The sequence below is a fragment of the Sminthopsis crassicaudata genome, chromosome 4 (assembly GCF_048593235.1).
Source record: "Sminthopsis crassicaudata isolate SCR6 chromosome 4, ASM4859323v1, whole genome shotgun sequence".
In the NCBI taxonomy this organism is placed as follows: Eukaryota; Metazoa; Chordata; class Mammalia; order Dasyuromorphia; family Dasyuridae; genus Sminthopsis; species Sminthopsis crassicaudata.
This window is the reverse complement of record NC_133620.1, coordinates 272,055,661-272,075,820: the sequence shown is the minus strand read 5'-3', so window position 1 is coordinate 272,075,820 and position 20,160 is coordinate 272,055,661. Positions and strand designations below refer to the sequence as shown.

Below are 20,160 nucleotides of genomic sequence, written 5' to 3'. Positions count from 1 at the left end.
TGACTAAAAGACATTAAATGACCTGCTTAGGATCATATAAGTATTTATTATTGTTATTATCTTTCTTAATATTCTAAATATCATATTGTAAAATTTGTTAACATAGTGTATTATACCATCTCTAATAATGGTTCATAAAGGTAGTGTTAGAAAGGGATTTGGACCCCAGGAATATCCTATTCTAACTAATCATTCTAATCTCCTTGGTCAGACTGAACTATACACTGTAAATAACTGAAATAAAAGAATTATTTCCTTTTACCTTAAAAGGATGACTTTTGCCCAAGAAAAGAATCTCACTTACCAGCAAATGATTTGTTGCTGCCCTCCTCAAATGAGTTTTGAAAAAAAATCTCTTTCCCTGGGCCATAATTTCTCCAGCTATCAGGAGGGACTGAATAAATTCTCTTCTGATCTGTACATCCTGCAGTTCATAGGTATTGTTCATGGAAGGAGGGAGAGAAAAAGAAAAAAAATGAAGAAAGCAGCATATTCTATATAAAGTTATAGTTAATTATTGTTAATCAACAATTTAGTCAATTTAGTCAAAAGCTGTATGAGCATTTATTAAGCACTTATTTTGAGTCACACACTGTGTTAAGCAATGCTATTGATTATAATGGTCTTTCTTTCTCAAAGATGACCAATGACAACAGACAATGAGTTAGACTTAAGAGGCAGAAATGTGCAGTCTTTAGTCTTCTCCAGAGTCATTAAGATAAGGCATAAATCAGAGGTAGCTGTCCCTGGTCCTTGAAGAAGATCCTACCTTCTGGGAGGGCATACTATGATATGCAAGTGAATTGGATTTAAGTGAGGGAGGGCTGGGTAAGGTCACTGGTCTCATTTCCCCCTCCAGAGCCACCTGGGTCCAATGGCCAGATATAGATCAGGATTACTGGAGATGGCCCTGGATGCTTTGGGAGACTTTGCCTTTTTAAAAGGAAAGGAAAGGAAGGAAAGGAAAAGAAAGGGAAGGGGAAGGAGAAGGGGAAAGGAAGGAAAGGAAGGAGAAGGAAAGATCCAGGAATTGGTCAGATTAACTGTCAATGGCTTCAGTGCAGTGGGAGACTTTAGGATTTTGCTAAGCAGTGAGGATAAAGGCAAGAACATGTTCTCTGCTTTCAAGGACCTTATATTCCAATGGGAGATACAATATACAAATGTGTGTGTATGTAAATGTATATTTTTTGTTTAGTTATTTGTAGTCATGTCCAACTCTTTTTGACCCTTTTGGGGTTTTCTTGGTAAAGATACCAAGGTGATTGGCTATTTCTTTCTCTGGCTTGTTTTACAGATTAGGAAACTGAAGCGAATAGGATTAAGTGACTTGCCTAGTGACAAAGCTAGTAAATATCTGAAGCTAGATTTTAACTCACTTCTTTTTGACTCCAGGCCCAGCATATTATCTACTGGATCATCTAGCTACATGTCTCTGTCTGTCTGTCTGTCTGTCTGTCTTTCTCTCCCCTATCTCTCTCCATATATATGGAGAAATGTGTATAGATGTAAATATACCTATCTTCCATCTATCTATCTATCTATCTATCTATCTATCTATCTATCTATCTATCTATCTATCTATCTATCTATAGAGGAAGAATCTCTGTCTATAGAGGAAGGAAAGGAGGATCTATAGAGGAGGGAAAGGAGGAGAGAGGAGGAGGGAGAGAAAAAGGGAGAGAGAAACAGGGAGGGATGGATAGGGAAGAGAGAGACAGACAGACAGACACAGGCCTAGACAGACACAGACAAAGCACAGACATAGACACAGAATAAGACTAAATGTAAAGTAATTTCAGGGATGGAGGTACTAAGCAGCTTGGGAAACCAGGAAAGGCTTCTTGAAAAAGTCAGACTTTTAGATGATTCTTGAAGGAAGTCAGGGATATTAAGAGGTAAGGTCTGGGGGATACCTGGTGCAAAAAGCACAGAGATAGGAAAGGGAGATCATATATGCAAGGAGGTAGACCAAAGTAGCTAGATTATAGAGTTAGTGGAGAAGAATAATACATAAACTGAGAATAATCTCAGAGAGAAGGAGCTACCTGCAATAAAGGATACTGGGAAAGGTTTCCTGCAGAAAGTGGGATTTTAGATGAAATCTGAAGGAAGCCAGGAGGTGATGAAAAAGAAGAGAATTCCAGGCATGGGAGACCACCAGTAAAAATGAATATAATCAAGATATAAATTGTCTTCTTTGAGGAACATTCCAGTTTCTTCACTTGGTATGGCTTGTATCTTTTTTCTTTTTTCTTTTGGATGTAATTAGGGTTAAGTGATTTATCCAGAGTCACATAGCTTAGTAAGTATCTGGGGCCAAATTTGAATTCAGGTCTTCTTGACTCTAGGGCCAGTCCACTGCACCATCTAGCTGCCCCTTGGTATGGATTGTATAAGCACTTGGTTGCAATATTTGACTTACAGGGCAGCTAGTGGTGAAGCAGTTCACTATTTTTTCTACAATTTCAGTCTCCACAATCGGAAGCAGTTGCTCTTTGGGCACGAGTAGAAGCACCTTCTGATAACTGAGAAATAGGAGCCAAGTCATTTCCTTGCATGTAGGCACCTGGAAATTCCAAGGGAAACATGAGAAAGAGAAACCAGAACCTTGAGAAATGCCCTCTTTTTTTTCATTCTTAATGAAAATGCATCAGCCTTCTGCAATTTGGATAATACTACCACCATTATCATAACCTATTCTCACTGATGACTAGAAACACCTTTACCAGGGTATCCTTTCCATTTTATGTTCTTCCATCCTTTTTGATTATATTCAATTTCTTTAGTATATTAATGTGCAACAAGAAAATTGGATTTACACACATACTGTAACACATGTAAAATGTATGGGATTGCCTGTCATCTAGGGGAGGGAGTAGAGGGAGGAAGGGAGGGGATAATTTGGAAAAATGAATACAAGGGATAATGTTATAAAAAATTACTCATACATATATACTGTCAAAAATTTTATAACTATGAAATTTAAAAAATAAATTAAAAATTATTTAGTATACTTATTTGTACATAGCCTAAGTAAATAAATATTTATATATTAATTACATGTTAATTTAATTTAAATATTAAATATATACAAATATGTACATCATGCATGTGTGTATGTTTTCCTATATATTGAGTGTCTCTTGAGAGAAGGAACTGTTTTTGCTATTCTTTGTATGCCTAGTATATATAGCACAGGGCCTGACACATATCATGTACATCATAAATGCTTCTTGACTTGACTACTGGAGCCCCACTTTTTGCTCTATTCAATTTCTTATTCCTTTTCTCCTTTTACTCTTTACTGCTTGTAGTTGTAAAGAGCTAAATTTGAATTCTGTCTCAGCACTTATTTTCTGTGTGACCCTAGAAGGAGTTATATAATACACATAAAGCTTTTTGCAAAATAAAGTGCTATATAAATGTTAGTTATTATTATGGTTATTAATCTTATTTTCTTCAAGATCATTAGAAATCAATCATCTCAGGCTTAATATAAATGGAACCAAGATGGCAGATTAGTGACCACAATCCAGGCAAAATCTTTCAATGTTCTCCTCTAAGCAACTTTAAAATAATGCTTCAAATGAAATTTTTGGAGTGGCTGAAACAACAAAAGATACATTCTTTTGGCTTAAAAACAACTTAGGAGATCTGCAAGAGGTCTGTGACATCTGGGTAGGGGATAGACTAGAGTACACACAGTAGCAGCACCAATGGCTAGCCTTAGCCACTGAGACTGTGGCTGTGGCAGACTCAGGAGCTTTTAGTACATAGATAGTAAGGAAATCAGACTACTGGTCAGAAAGATTATAGGGAATTCTTTGTTGACACGGGGTACAGCTGGTGCTGATTGGCAATTCTATTGCCCTTAGGTGGTTCTAGTTTGCAGTTTCAGGATGAAGGGGAGTGCTTGTGATTGGACACAAAGGAGTAGTGTTTTTGGTCATAGTTTCAAGGCCAAGAGGAAAGCTAGCATTTGTAGCTACAAGGAAGCAGGGATCCTTCCTAGGTAAAAAATCAGAATGGAGACTAAGAGAACATCAGTCATACTCTGAATAATATATTTTGTATAATGTATAATACCATTTTGTAAGTTTCTGATAAAGGCTTCATTCCAAAATATGTAGAAAAATGACTCAAATTTGAAAGAATATAAGCTAAATCCCAGTTGATGAATGGTCAAAGAATATGAACAGACAATATTTAAATGATGAAATTAAAGCCAATTCTAGTCATAGGAAAAAATGTTCTAAATCACTATTGACTAGAGAAATGCAAATTAAGAGAACTCTGAGATACTACTTCATACCTCTCAGATTGGTTACGATGACAGGAAAAGATAATACTAAATGCTGGAGATGATATAGGATAACTATATGGAGCTATGAATCGATCCAACTATTCTGGAGAGCAATTTGGAACTATGACCAAAGGGCTTTCAAACTCTGCATATCCTTTGATCCAGCAGTGTCTCTACTGTATCCCAAAGAGTTCATAAAAAAGGGAAAAGGACCCATATATGCAAAAATGTTCATAGCAGCTCTTTTTGTAGTGGCAAGGAACTGAAAACTTGAGTGGATGCCCATCAGTTGGAGAATGGCTGAATAAGTTATGGTATATGAATGTAATGGAATATTATTGTTTTATAACAAATAATGAGCAGGTTGAAAAGCCTGGAAAGACTTAAATGAACTGATGCTAAGTGAAGTGAGTACAACCAAGAGAATATTGTATCCAGCAACAAGAAGATTATGTGATGATCAACTATGATGGACTTAGTTCTTTTCAATAATGAGGTGTTTTAAGGTAATTCCAATAGACTTATGATGGAAAGAGTCATTCACATCCAGAGAGAGAATCATGGAGACTGAATGTAGATCAAAAAATGATATTTTCACTTTATTTTTTGTTGTTGGTTTGCTTTTTTCTCTTTTTTCCCTTTATTTTACTTTTGATCTGATTTTAAAAAATAATCATTTTATTTTCAAAATATGTGAAAAGATAATTTTCAGCATTTACCCTTATAAAACCTTGTGTTCCAGATTTTTCTCCTTTGCTTCCCTCATTCTTCCCCTATACAGCAAGTAATCCAATATATGATAAACATGTGCAATTCTTCTATATATATTTCTACAATTATCACGCTGCATAAGAAAAATCAAATCAAAAAGAAAAAAATGAGAATGGGGAAAAAAGCAAGCAAATAACAAGTAAAATGGTGAAAATACTATGACATAACAGTCCTTTCTCTTTTGGTACAGATGGTTCTCTCCATCTCAAGATCATTGGAACTGGCTTGAATCACCTCATTGTTGAAAAGACTCATGTCCATCAGAGTTGATCATTGCATAATCTTGTTTCTGTGTACAATGTTCTCTTAGTTTTGCTCACTTCACTTAGCATCAGCTCACGTAAGCCTTTTCTGAAATCATCTTGCTGATTGTTTCATATAGAATAATAATATTCCATAACATTCATATACTATAACTTATGCAGCCATTCTGCAACTGATGGGCATGTACTCAGTTTTCAGTTCCTTGCTACTACAAAGAAGGCTACAACAAACATTTTTGCACATATGGGTCCTTTTTCCCTTTTTATTGATCTGTTTTTTCTTGTGCAGCATGATGAATATAGAATATGTTTAGAAGAATTGCATGTGTTTAACCTATATTGGATTGATTGCTGTCTATGAAAGGGGATGAGGAGGAAGGAGGGAGAAAAATTTGGAACACAAAGCTTTTCAAAGATGAATGTTGAAAACTATCTTTGCTTGTGTTTGGTAAAAAAGATACTAAAATGTAAAAAAAAACTTTTATACAAAATGTCAATAAAAACCTTCCAAAAATCAAATGAATGTTGAAAAAATTATCTGGAAATAGTATGAACTGAAAATGAACCATATGCATTGGTTCAGAAACAAACTTGATGGAAGCACCAACATGGAGTTTGGGCTTGGAAACCACCAGCAGAAGCAATGTGTTTGTGATCCTTGGAAAGAATGGTAGTGAGGGACAAAGCTCTCCAAGAATGGTGTAAGGGGCCATCAAAGAACATATGGTCTCTAAGGTAACTATGCTTAGGTATTCATTCAAAACATTAGAAGAAAGACCTGAGCTTCAATATAAGATGACCTGTTAGTGGATTTGCTTTAGACAGTCAAATAGTAGAAGGAGAACAGATAAAGAGTGATATAGAACTTCCAACAGTCCAAAAGCATAGTAAGCTCCAGGAGGGGAGTGATGCAGATGACTGCAAGATTACTTTAGTTGTAATAATAATTTATAAAATATTAGGAAAACAGAAAAGTTTCATGCTTTTCTCATATGACAATGCTGTAGCTGAAAAGCAATACTCTCTTCTACAGACTCTCTGAGAGTAGGGATACCCAAGGACAGAAGGAGAAGGAGGAGGATTAGTGACAGTAAAGATGAGGGAACAGGCAGCCCTCATCTGGGATATTAGGAAAAAAGTGGCAACAGAGAGCTAGCCTGGGACTGGCAAATATCTCACACACTGTGGTAGGAGGCTGCTAGTAATTTTAATGCAAGACCCACTGCCTTTGTCCATCCCACCTACATTGGGGCATGAAAAAATGAGAACATAGAATGTTCTCATAGCTTGGAATAGCCTTCCCCCCCTCCCCCATCTCTACATAATTAGTTTAATTTGTATCCATTTTTCAAGGCCAAGTTCAGGTCTCTCCTCTTATCTAAAATATTCAGTTGCCCCAGTTCATTATGTTCTTTTCATTTTCTGTATTTCCATAGTATTTATGGTCTATTGTATTAAAATATTTTAAAACACTATCTATATATGATAGTTCATCTGTGTCTTGTAGCAACACGGATCTAGATATTATAAGTATCATCCCCATCTTAATGTCAAGAAAATAAAGGCCTAGTGAGTATCAAATATTTGCCTGGGATCATATAGCTAACAAACATCTGATTCTGTGCTGTTTCCACCCCCCATCTTATAGTACTACCTTTTTATAAGTCTATTAATTTACATTCCATCATCTTGTATTGTTCATTATCTTTTATATGTATAGGTCCTATTCTTCTAACTAGACTGTTATGTCCTTTAGGTCAAAGATCCTTTTTTCCTTCTTTCTTTGTTTCCTTCCTTTTTTCCCCTCCTTCCTTCCTTTCCTTGCCTTTTTCCTTACCTTTCCCTTCCTTGTTCCCTTGCTTTTCCCTTCCCTTTTCCCTTGCTTTTCCTTTCCCTTCCCTTCTCTTCCTTTCCCCTTCCTTTCCTTCTCTTTCCCCCCTCCCTCCCTCCCTCCCTTCCTCCCTTCCTTCCTCCTCCTTCTTCTCTTCTCCTCCTCCTCATTCTTCTTCTTCTTCTTCTGATTAAATCTTTTTTCCCTCCCTTCCCTCCAACCCCTCCTCTAGATGGCAAGTAATCCAATATATATTAAACATGTGCAATTCTTCTATAAAAATTTACACAATTATCATGATGCACAAGAAAAAATCAGATAAAAAAATGAGAAAGAAAACAAAATACAAGCAAACAATAATAAAAAAGATGAAAAGATTATGCTGTGATCCACACACAGACTCCACAATCCTTTCCCTGGGTATAATGGCTCTCTCCATCACAAGACCATTGGAACTGGCCTGAATCATCTCACTGTTGAAAAGAGCCATGTTCATCAGAGTTGATCTTCCTATAATCTTGCTGTTGCTGTGTACAGTGTTCTCCCGGTTCTACTCACTTCATTTAGCTATAAGTTCCAATGTGCTAAAACAATGGAGTCTCATGGAAGTCTCTCCAGGCCTCTCTGAAATCACTCTGCTGATCATTTCTTATAGAACAATAATATTCCATTACATTAATATACCATAACTTGTTCAGCCATTCTCCAACTGATGGGCAGTCACTTAGTTTCCAGTTTCTTGCCGCTACAAAAAGGACCTCCACAAATATTTTTTCATATAGAACATCATTTCTTTCATATAATCATAGAATTTTAGGGTTAGAAGGCACTCAGAGGACTCATCCAATTCATATGTATAAAGGAATTCCCTATCCATCAATTGGGGAAATGACTGAACAAGTTGTAGAGTATAATTGTGATAGAATATTATTATTGAATTGTTAGAAGTGATGAAGGGGGATGGTTCCAGAAAAACCTGAAAAGACTAATATGAACTGAGGCAATGTGATGTGGGAAGAATCAGGAGAACATTGTATAATGTAATATGATCATTGTAATGGTAATGAACTGAATTATTCTGATCAAACCAATGATCTAAAATGATTCCAAAGGATACATGATGAAAAATGCTATCCATCCTCAGAGAGAGAACTGACAAACTCTGAGTACAGAGAGAAGCATTTATTTTCACTTTAATTTTTTAAATATTTTTTATTGCAACATGACTAATGTGGAAATACATTTTGTATGACTTCACATATATAATAGCTATCATATTGCTTGCCTTCTAACATATGAGGTAGTAAAGGTAAAGGACAGAATTTGGAACTCAAAATTTAAAAATCATCACTCAGCCTCTTGCTGAAAATCTCACAAAGGGAGGCAGGATCAAGATGGCAGAGTAAAAACAAGGACTCATAGAGCTCTCCCTCCCACTCCCAAATCCCTCCAAATTCCTTTAAATAATGAATCTAAACAAATTTTAGAGTATCAGAACAAAAGATAGAGTGGAACATTCTCCAGTAGGAAAGGTCTGTGGCACCATAGTGGGAATTTTTTCAGTCCTAAAGCAGGCCACGTAACCCCAGCCCCTGTCCTGGTCCCAGGCACTAGCCAAGCTGGAATAGAATTTGGGTCTCTGAATCAGCAGCAATACTGGAGGTTTCTAAACTTCTCAGCCCAGAAACACCAAAGATGACTTGGAAAATCAGCAACAAAGTGAGGGGAGAGGTAGTTAGGGTGAAAGGGCCTTGGGAACTCACCATATCAGAAATAGGTGTAGATGCAGTTGTGGAGGCATCTTCTGGAGGCCTCAGTTCACAGGAATTCTCTTTATTTGCACTGAGGAAAGACTCTGTTGTTTTAGCACATTAGAATTTATAGCTACCATGGAGCAGGAACCTTCCTCACAATACCAGGACAAACAAAAGTGCTTGTGGTCAGATTTCTAGAAGGATTTCTGAAAACAGATGCGCAAAAGCATGAAGCTTGGAACAGTGTACCCTCCACCCTGGAAATGGAACCCTACTTTAATGGAGAGTTAAAAATGATCAAGCAACAGAAAAAATTCTGACCATAAAAAGTTACTATGATGACAAAGAAGATCAAAACATACACTCAGAAGAAGAAAGCAAAGTCAAAGCTCCTACATCTAAAACCTCCAAGAAAAGTAAGAATCGAACTCAGGCCATGAAAGAATTCCAAAGGGGTTTTAAAAATCAAGTAAGAGAGATAGAGGAAAAATTGGGAAAATAATTGAAAATGGTGCAAAAGTAAATACAGAAAGCTAATAAGAAGAATGTCTTAAAAAGCAAAACTGGCCAAAAACTCACTGAAAAAAAACAATTTCTTGAAAATTAGAATTGAGTAAATGGAAGCTAATGATTTTATAAGAAATAAAAAAAATAATAAAACAAAAACAAAAGAATGAAAAACTAGAAAACAGTATGGACTATTTAAAAAAAAACTGACTTGGAAAATAAGCCCAGGAGAAATAATTTAAAAAATATTTTTCTACCTGAAAACATAAAGAGCCTAGACTTCATTTTTCAAGAAGTTATCAAGAAAAACTATCCTCGTATTCTAGGATCAAAAAGTAAAATAGAAATTGAAAGAATTCGTTAATCACTTCTGAAGGAGACCCAAAAATGAAGACTCAGGAATTTTATAGCCAAATTTAAGAATTCCCAGGTCAAGGAGAAAATATTGCAAGCATCCAGAAAGAAAACAATTTAAGAACAATGGAGTCACAGTCACAATAACATTACATTAAAGCTTCTACATTAAAGGACTGGAGGGCTTACGATATTCTGGAGAGCAATGGAACTAGGATTACAACCAAGAATCAACACCTACTCAGCAAAACAGAGTATAATCCTTCAGGGGAAAAGGTGAAACAGTGAAACAGAAGACTTTCAAGCATTCATGATGAAAAGATCAGAGCTAAATAGAAAATTTGATTTTCAAATATAAGCATAAGGAGATAATCAGGAAAGGGACACTATAAGAGACTCAATAAAGTTTATCTGTTTAAATTCTTAAATGGGAAGATAATATTTGAAACTCAAGAACTTTTTCATTATTATGGCAGTTAAAGTATTTATAGATGAAAGGCACAAGTGTGAGTTAATCTGTAGGGATAGCAAAGAATTATAAACTGAGGGGCTGCCTTTCAAATTGGGGAATACCTGAAGAAGTTGTGGAATTTTGAAGAAAATGATGGAGTATTATTGGTCTATGGGAAACAATGAGCAAAATGCTCTCAGAAGAACCTGGAAAATGAACTAAAGCCAAGTGAAATGTACTGTGTACAAAGTAATAGCAATGTTATGGGATAATAAGCTTTGAATGACTTTGCTATTCTCAGAAATGCTATGATCCATGACTATTCTGAATTATTTATGACGAAAAATGTTATTCATACTCAGAGAAAGAATTGATTGTGTCTGAATACAGATTGAAGCATACTCTTTTTTTTGGGGGGGGGGAAATCTATATTTTCTTTCACAACATGATTTTTATAGAAAGGTTTGGCATTACTTCACCTGTACCTTCTCAAAGGGAAATGTGGATAGGGAGGAAGGGAGAGAATCTGGAATTCAAAGTTTTAAAAACAAATGTAAAAATTGTTTTACATGTAACTGGGGAAAGTAATATTAAATATAATTTGATTTACAAAAGACTTCACAAGTCAGACTATAAACATTTTTCAGATAGCTCCAATTATTTGTAAGTTTTTTTCCTGATATGAAATTCTCTCCTAAATTTACTTCCTTGCATTTTCATCCTACTTATTCTAGTTCTGTCCCTTGGGACAAAAAAAAATAAAAAAACAAGAACAACAAAAAAACATGCATCCCCTTCAAATATTTGAAAATAAGTATGAACACTTCCCCTGACCAAGACCTCTTCTCCAGGCTAAAATTCCTAGTTTCTTCCATTGATCCATTAGGCTAAAATTCCACTTTCTTCCACTGATCCATTATATGTCCTCAAGGTCTTTCACCTCCCTAGCTACCTTTCTCTTAATGTTCTTCACTTTATCAATGCCCTTCCTATATATTATGGTACCCAGATCTGAATACAATCTTTCATCTGTGGTCAGATCAAAGTACAGTAAATACATCAAGTTATCAACTCTATTTCAGAAAATTATGCTCTCTTCCCAATACAAGATCTTGAATATATTAGGCATTTAATGGACATTCATTGCTATTGTAAATAATAATAATAATAATAATAATAATAAATAAATTTAACATGAACTAATACAAAGTGAAGTGAGCAGAACCAAGAGAACAATGTTCACATAAAGGAAATATTATATGACGAACTGTGAATGACTTAGCTATTTTTCTGATCAATACAAGGACCCAAGAGAATCCCAAAGGACTCATGATGAAGCTTACTATCTGTCTCCAGATAACGAACTGGTATTGCCTGAATACAGAATGAAGCATGCTATTGTTCTTCTTCCTCCCTTCCTTTCTTCCTCCTTTCTTTCCTTCCTGCCTCCCTCTCTTCCCTCCCTCCTTCCTTCCTTCCTTCCCTCCTTCCTTCCTTCCTTCCTTCCTTCCTTCCTTCCTTCCTTCCTTCCTTCCTTCCTTCCTTCCTTCCTTCCTTCCTTCCTTCCTTCCCTCCCTCCCTCCCTCCCTCCCTCCTTCCTTCCTTCCTTCCTTCCTTCCTTCCTTCCTTCCTTCCTTCCTTCCTTCCTTCCTTCCTTCCTTCCTTCCTTCCTTCCTTCCTTCCTTCCTTCCTTCCTTCCTTTCTTCGTCTTTTTGTACAAAATAACAAATATGGAAATGTTTAACATGATTGCACATGTATAAACTATATTTAATTATTTATTGTGTTGGGAGAGAGAAGGGAGGAAGGGAAGGAGATCTAGAATTTGGAAATCAAAACTTTTTAAAAAGGTGTTTAAATTATTTTAATATAAAATTGGAAAATATTTCTCATATATGTGTATGTGCATATATATATATATATATATATGTATGTGTGTACATACACAAACATCTAAAGTTGTTTGTGTCTACTTTGTAAATCTGAAATTTGGACACAACTCCCTAATTTTCTAAATTTTCTAATTTTTTTCTAAATTAATTCCTTTCTCCCTTATTATTACATCTTTCTTTGTATCCTCAGTGCTTAGCCCAGTGCCTAGTATATAGCAAAACTTAATAAATGCTGGCTGATAGATTGATTCATTAGTCCTGACTCTCACAGAATAGGGACTCCATTTTTGTGACTAAGATTAAGGGTAAGAGAAATTGACAGAACACTCCCATTTCATTCTTACCTGATTAACTGATGGAACTAGAGAAACAAGAAAAGGAAAAATGAACTAATTACCTCCAGGTAGTACAGCATCTTTCCATAATGCAACTTTTCAATAAGCATCCCCATCCTTTCCAAATTATCCAGTGCCTCATGGAGGTGGCCAGAAGCCCAGATCCCTACGCCATGAGCAAATCCCTGAAAAATAAGCTTGTACATTATTAGAAAAAGACAACACAGAGAGGTAGAATTGGGAATATAAAGAGCTCTGGATTGAAAAGCCAGCAATCTGATTTTCTTCTTGCTTTTACCAGCAAGTAGCTGTATGACTTTAGGGAAATAATCTCAATCTCAATCTCTCTCTCTCTCTCTCTCTCTCTCTCTCTCTCTCTCTCTCTCTCTCTCTCTCTCTCTCTCTCTCAGAAACTCAGCTTTCTTATTAAGAAATGTAATAAATGAGGTCTATTAAATTTTTCAGCTCTAACCCTCCATGCTCTTAAGAGGCTTCTTAAAACATTGTTGTGACCATGTTACCCACTTGCTCAAAAGCCTTCAAATATCCTCCTCACCCAGAAAAAAGTCCTATATTCTTTTACTGGTATTCAATGTCCTTCTAAAATTGAGTCCAGTGGTCTTAACCAATCCAACTCTCACTACCATCATCACAAATATAAATTTTTAGCTGAACTGGGTTGTTATGCCTGGGAATTCCAAATTTTTTTTGTTCATGATGTTGCCTTCTCAAATGCTCTTCCCTCAGCTATATTTGTTCAGTTTCTATAAAATATTCAAGATTCAAATTACATTCTGTCTCTTAAAGGAAACATTCCTTGATCTTCCTCCTTTCTCTCCTGTCCCTGGAAATGACCTCTTTTCCTTTCCTTTGAATCAACAGCACTTCCTACCTTTCTTTTTGGTCTATCACTGTTGATCTTTTATACTCGAAGAGACCCAATAATTTCACAATGTTGGGATCAAGGTACATTGTTTTTAACTTTGGCTGAATAGTTTAATATGAGCTCAGAAGGCTCTACCACAGGTCAGATATGAATAGTCCGCTTGAACTTTAGGACAGAGATGTCTCTAGGTTTGTGCATCTCCTGTTTCCTTTTTGCGTTTTCAGATCTTCTCTTTCTTTTGTGTTATAATATTCTAATTTGTGTTATAATTATCGATATTAAATATTAATAATAATATACAGTGCTTTAGGATCTGCAAAGCACTTCACAAATATTATTTCTGATTTCATCAATTAAGATTGTAAGCATCATGGAGGCAAGGGCCAAATCTTATAATCTGCATCTATTACATTGTTTTGTATATAAATCAATAAAAACTTTAAAAATGTACCTCCCTCCATCCTTTCCAAGGTGAAAGGACTATAGGAGTGCAATATTGCATATACTATTAGATACAATTGATTAGTTTATCTGAAACTGTTTTTCCCTCTTTCTTCTTCCATGTTATAAGAAATGGTTTACCAAGGGAGGAAAGATGGTATCTACTTGAAAATGAAGGTGATGTAAAAAACAACACACAAATATACACATGCATATGTTGCTTTAAGCTTTACAAAAATGCCCTTCTCACAACTACTCTATGAAATAGGTGTTGTAAGCATCATAATTCCTATTCTACAGACCAGGAAACTAAAAGACAGAATAGTTTAAGTGATTCAAAATCACACAGCTAACAACTATCAATACTGGGAATTGAAATTAGATCTTCTGACTTGTAAAGTCAATGCACTTTGCTATGCTACGTTTTCCCCTTGATGTTCAATAAATATTTACAGAAAAAAAATAAATGAATAGACTAACAAATGAAGTAGATTTTAGGAAGAAACCTTGTTTTTACCTCACATTCTTCTTTTTCTTTACAATTTATGGATTCAAGGCAAGTCCATAGATGGTCCTCACTGCTTTTATAGTCTACTAACTTCTGAGCAATTCCCCAGGACTGGTAGAGAAAACTCTGCAAAGATATAGGACTATATTGACTATTCAGGTATTTGAACAATGTGAAGAAACCATTAGAAGAAACCATTTCTTTTCTTCCTTCCTTCCTTTCTTTCTGTGTGGCTATTATATAAAAAAAGTTTTTTAAAAATGTTTTTGATACAAAGAAATATTTTTCCCTTATTTTAATGACATTCTTTATTTATGGCATTAGTCAAAAGATTATTAAATCAAAGGTTGTGAACAATATTTTTGCTATTACTTTTAAAAATCATATCGATTTGTGAAAAGGTTATAGCATTTTATAGTTCCACCAGAAGTGAACTAGTTTTCTTCTTTCTTTATACCCTAGTAATTTAAAAATAATGGTAAAATTTTATTTTCTCTCTGACAGCATAATAACAATAAGGAAGAAGCTTGGATTGTGTATTTCTATGATTATTTGAGAATTTGAAAATTTTTAAGTAGTTGTGAATAATTAGAAATAATTATTTTTTCAGGTTAAATTTGCATTTTTGCAAATTTTATCCATTACTTTTAGTTTGGTTTTCTGCCTTCAAGTGAATAAATCTATTCTTTCCTCCTTGTGAAAACCTATACTGTTTATCTTCATTTGGAGGAGATAAAGTTAAACCCAACTAAAATGCACCCAGAATTCCCTGTAGCAATGACCCATTTGTTCTCCAGCATATATTCCAGCCATGTTTTGGAGCTACTAAACGAGAAGCTGAGTTCTAGTTAGTTACTCTCATCTGACCATGCCTTTGCTATTTAGAGCAGATACTAAAGAAAAATAAAACAAAGTCCTTTTAATGTATTATAATATCAAATGCAGAAGTTTTAGTTAAATAAACTAATTTTGAAACAAATAAGAAACAAACTATTAAAGAGAAAATTGTATTAGAAAATATAAATTAAAGGTAGTGGAAGTGGAAAGGATTTGATACATGGTCTTTAAAAAACTAGCACATAAACAGACTTTAAAAGAAGCTGACAAAGTTATAGAGCTACAATTGCATTTAAAGGAAACTTGTCTTTTAAAATTGTTTGGCAACTTACATTGTACAGTTTGCTCACATAAAGACATTTCTTCAATGGAGTGCATTTCTGGTATAACATTTGTTCTTTTTAAAATTTTCTACATTTTAAAATATAAGTTACAGTCATTCTCCCTTCATTTAAATATATAACTACTTTAATTTTGGAAACCAAAGGGAAATATATTCTGTCTTATAGAATTTGTTTTACAAGCATGTTTTCAATAACATATCTACTTAAAATACTCAATAACACATCAAATACAGGTGATGTGCACCTATATTAAGGAGAGTAGAAAGAAAGGAATCCCAAGTATGGATAGAAATTCCCTGTCTTGAAGAGACACAGTAGAAAGAAGAAAGAAAGAAGAAAGAAGTAATACTCTCCTTCAACCAGTCATGGTTCCTATAAAGTTTGAACCTCTCATATGGTACTGAAAGAATCTTGATATCATTCTATGAGGCTCCTTATGTGGACTGGGATGTTTAGCTTAGAGAAGGGGAAATTCAGGGGGACTTTATAGTTGTGTTCAAATATTTAATTAGTCTCTCACTTGGAAGAGTGATAAGATTTGTTCTCTTTTGGCCTCAAGAACAAGTTTTAGAACTTGCAAAAGAATTACAACTATCTATATATGGAATGGGATTCCTCAGAAGAACATGGGTTTCTGGAGGACTTGTAACAGAGGTTGAATGACCACTTATCAGTAAGTGTCTCAGTAGCTTTGATCAACTGGAGCTAGTAGTTTTTAGTCATCATAGACAGAAGCACTGAGTTTTAGAGTTGGAAGGATCTCGGGAGGCTTCTAGTCTAATCCATTATCCAAATAAGGAACGAACCAATTATAACTTTTTTTTAGTTCAAAGAGTTCATATTCTGTAAGAGGATACAACATACATTAAATTGGCATTTGCAAAATGTGTACATAATATATAGAAAGTGATTTGGGAAGAGATCAATTAATACCCCAAATTAAAGATGAAGTCTCAGAGAGACAGTTTGTAAATATCAGTACAGAGATTTGATCTCATTGCTTTTTTTTTTTTAATTAATCTCGAAATTCAACTTTCAGGCGTCCTTAGGGAGATATCTGGGGAGTAAGGGATCCTTGTAGCATCTTTCAAATTTTGTAACATATGGCTTTAACAAAATGCTATTGAGTAAGGCTGATCCTCAGCCCATCAGAACTAACCTTCTCACTGGAAGATCCTTGCCCAAGGCGCAACTGAGCGATGACATCCTCTAAGAAGTGGAAGATCCATTTCTGTTTTGTTATACACTGGAGTGTATAATCAAGAAACTATGAAGAGAGAAGTCATTCTAAATTCAGTGCAAGCTCTTGTTTCCACTAGTAATGCACTCTTTCCTAGATCTAAATGAGACAAATGGATCAGGGCTCTCCCTTCTCCCATTATCTTATCTTTATTCAACTTTTCTGCATGGGGGGGGGGAAGATCTAGAAAAAGGGCATGGAATATATACCAAATCTTATTCAGCAAAATTTTTTTTTTCCTGAGGCTGGGGTTAAGTGACTTGCCCAGGGTCACCCAGCTAGTAAGTGTTAAGTGTCTGAGACCAGATTTGAACTCAGGTCCTCCTGAATTCAGGGCTGGTGCTGTATCCACTGTGCCACCTAGCTGCCCCTCAGCAAGTCTTTTGACAAGTGATGGAGGGTTTTTGTGAGATTTCTATAGTGGGAGCCAAGGATACCTCTATAAAATATCTTTGGCTCATGGACCTTGTTCTGTATTCCCAGACTGGCCAACAATATTAATTGTCTGCTCAGATTGATTTTTTTTTGTCCTGTCAGGCTCAGAGGTCAATTATTACAGAATAGGCAGATTGACAATTAATTCTTTAACTTCCTCCTAAACGTGATACATTATCAACAAGTATTACTAAATCTCTGTTGTTGTTTTTCCAGAACTTTTTCTGCCCGATGCTATCTATACCCTTACTATATGCTTTCCTTCTGCCTATCCCTTTTCTAAATACTCCCATTTCTAGATCTTCTATTCCTGACAGTTTCTGTCCTAGAATTTTCCAGGTAATTGGCATTTCCCAGACTGTGAGCTCAGAGATGGGAGGCCATTTGCATTCACAGATAAAACCCTCTTATGGCTCTGTAGAATAACTGAGCTGCCCTATTTCTTGAAGATTGAACCACAGTTCCAAGGACAAATAAGTATAATAATATGCTATGCCCAGGGAGTATACTCTCAAAACATATCTTGGATATTATCTTCCTGCTATAGCAGAGATGATTGTTCCTGAGACTTCCTGGGGTATGTTAGTTCTGCTCTTCCTTGGATGTGTAAGTCTAAGCTCCAGCAAGAAGGGTTTGGTGAGCTACCTTGATATTTTCCTCTTGTTGCCTCACTGATTCCATGCTACTTTACATGTTTTCAGTTAAGCCATATGTCTTTTTCTCTTAAACACATAAGTAAACAAGTCCAATACTTCCAGCATTATTGGCCCATTACATTCTTTGTTACAGCAATGGACTCTAATACTAGGTCAAAATATAAACTATTTGACTTGTTATGATAACCACTAAAATAACAAGTCTATCACCAACTTACCAATAGTATCTTCTCCTCCCAGAATTTCTGACAGCAGGATATCCCATCACCTTATTAAAGGAAGGAACACGAATGTCATCTGTACATCATAATTGTCCCCTCACATTTGCTTCTGGGTTTCCCAGATTTCCTTTCAAGACTCTCAGTTCAGGTCTCACTTTCTTCAGGAGGACTCTCCTAGCTCCCTTAGCTGCCTGTCCCTTCTCCCTTTGAGATTACCTTCTGAAAAACATTCTCTACCTCTATTTGTGTATTGTTTGTGCTTAATTTTTCATGTCTTCTCTATCAAAATGTATGCACTTTGAAAGCAGGGACTATTCTTGCCTTTCTTTGTATCTCTATTGCTTACCACACTGCCTAGAACATAGTAAATGCTTCATAATTGCCTGTTAACTGACTCTCCCATTGAAAGTGGATAGTTTTGTACTCATTTATAGAGATAACAAAATTATCTTTTATAAAATCCTGAAGAGTGGGAATATTTCCCAACATTCCTCAACATTCAAATTAAGACACATTAAAATTGAGATATTAATAAATATTAGAATCACATTAATTGTATTATCAGCTGAATTTATCACTAAATTTGTATTTGAATCTTGCTTTTTTTTTTTTTTTTTTTTACTGTTTTACTCTGGACAGATTATTTGAACTTTCTGAGTCTTAGTTCCTTGTTTACAGAATAAGGTCAAACATGGATTTAAAGCTTGAAGAGACCTTAGAAGCTATTGAGTACAATATAATCATTGTACAAATGAGGGACTGAGACATAGAAAGCTTAAGTAGTTTTTCCAAGATCACAAGATTAGAAAGTGTCTGAGGCTGGATTTGAATTCAAATCTTCATGATTCCAAATCCAGCATTCTAGCTATTATGCTATTCTGGCTCTCAGAATAGATGTTATCTGGAATCCAAAACTTAAACTTTTTAACAATAAATTGTCTTAGATTATTGTATTTCTGAGAAGAACAAAGTCTATCAAATTTGATCATCTGCTCAATGTTGCTATTACTATGTACACTGTTCTCCTTGTTCTGCTGGCTTCACTCAGCATCAATTCATGTTAAGACTTTCCAAGTTTTTTTTTGAAAATCCACTTACTCATCATTTCTTATAAACAATAAAATTCAATTACATTCATATACCACAATTTGTTTAGCCATTCCCTAGTCTATTGGTATTTCCTCGATTTCCAATTCTTTGCCACCACAAAAAATTGTTGTTCATCTAGGTCCTTTTAATTTTTTGTGATCTCTTTCGGATACAGACCCTAGTAATGGTACTGGATCAAAGGGTATATAGAGTTTTGTGGCCTTTTGGGCAGAGTGATAGAATAATTTCTTTTTTTCCTCCCTTGTTCCTTCATTCCTTTGTTACTTACTTTCTTCCTTTTCCCTCTTTTTCCTTCCTGCTCTCCCTCTTTCCTTCCTTCATTTCCTCTTTCCTTTCTTGTTCTCATTCCTTCTCCCCCTGCCCCCTCATCTGTATGGATTTCATTGACAATAATATCTCATGTTATTTTCCTTACTAAGAAATTCCTGGCTAGATTATAGGATCAAAAATTAAGAGCTTAAAGGGGTCAGGGCCCAATCTAGTCCAAATTTTTATTTTACAGTTGAAGGAGGTAAGCACAAAGGATTGTCCAGGATGACACAGTCAGCAGGCCCAGTGTCATAGCCAGCAGTTATCAGAGATAGAACTTAAACTCTCTGATTCCAAGTCTAATTCCTTCTCTAGGTGGTAGAGGATGGGATGAGAAAGAGGCTGAGTTTTTGACTCAAATGACATCTTGTCATCTAACCTGTGTAGAGCAAGGTCTTTCTTACACCTTACCTTCCATGTAGTTGAGCAGGGTCTCAATTTTCAAAACCCATCCCTTCCCCAGGTGTTTGTTGATTTGGTGATGGAGAATTGAAAGGATCTGAAGGGCACTTCTCCGAATATTTTTGCTCACGTTATTAGAGTAAGAAAGTACCTGGGGAAGGAGGAGGAAGAAATATGATCTCATGGAGAGAATTTCCAACCTTTTTCCTCATTAAAATGTCATGCTCTGGGAGAATATACATTTTTTGTGAGTAGGAATTACTTCATTTATTGCATCCCTGGCACTCCACATAGTGGTGACTCCATA

The 20,160-nt window shown here is 35.4% G+C and overlaps 1 protein-coding gene across 5 annotated transcripts in view; it reads right to left on the bottom strand.

The window, feature by feature from the left end:
• LOC141566339 (maestro heat-like repeat-containing protein family member 1) overlaps positions 1-20,160 on the bottom strand; it is a 109,113-nt gene that overhangs the window by 51,704 nt on the left and 37,249 nt on the right. For all 5 annotated transcript variants that reach the window (XR_012489284.1, XM_074310739.1, XM_074310741.1 and 2 more), the window contains exons 10-16: positions 19,863-20,004; positions 18,030-18,079; positions 16,640-16,747; positions 14,309-14,425; positions 12,527-12,649; positions 2,426-2,569; positions 305-424 (exon numbers count right to left, since the gene is read on the bottom strand). Coding sequence is in view for 4 of the 5 variants with exons in the window: in XM_074310739.1 (XP_074166840.1) it covers positions 305-424; positions 2,426-2,569; positions 12,527-12,649; positions 14,309-14,425; positions 16,640-16,747; positions 18,030-18,079; positions 19,863-20,004 (804 nt within the window). In the remaining variant the exon portion in view is untranslated. The remainder of the gene's footprint in view (positions 1-304; positions 425-2,425; positions 2,570-12,526; positions 12,650-14,308; positions 14,426-16,639; positions 16,748-18,029; positions 18,080-19,862; positions 20,005-20,160) is intronic.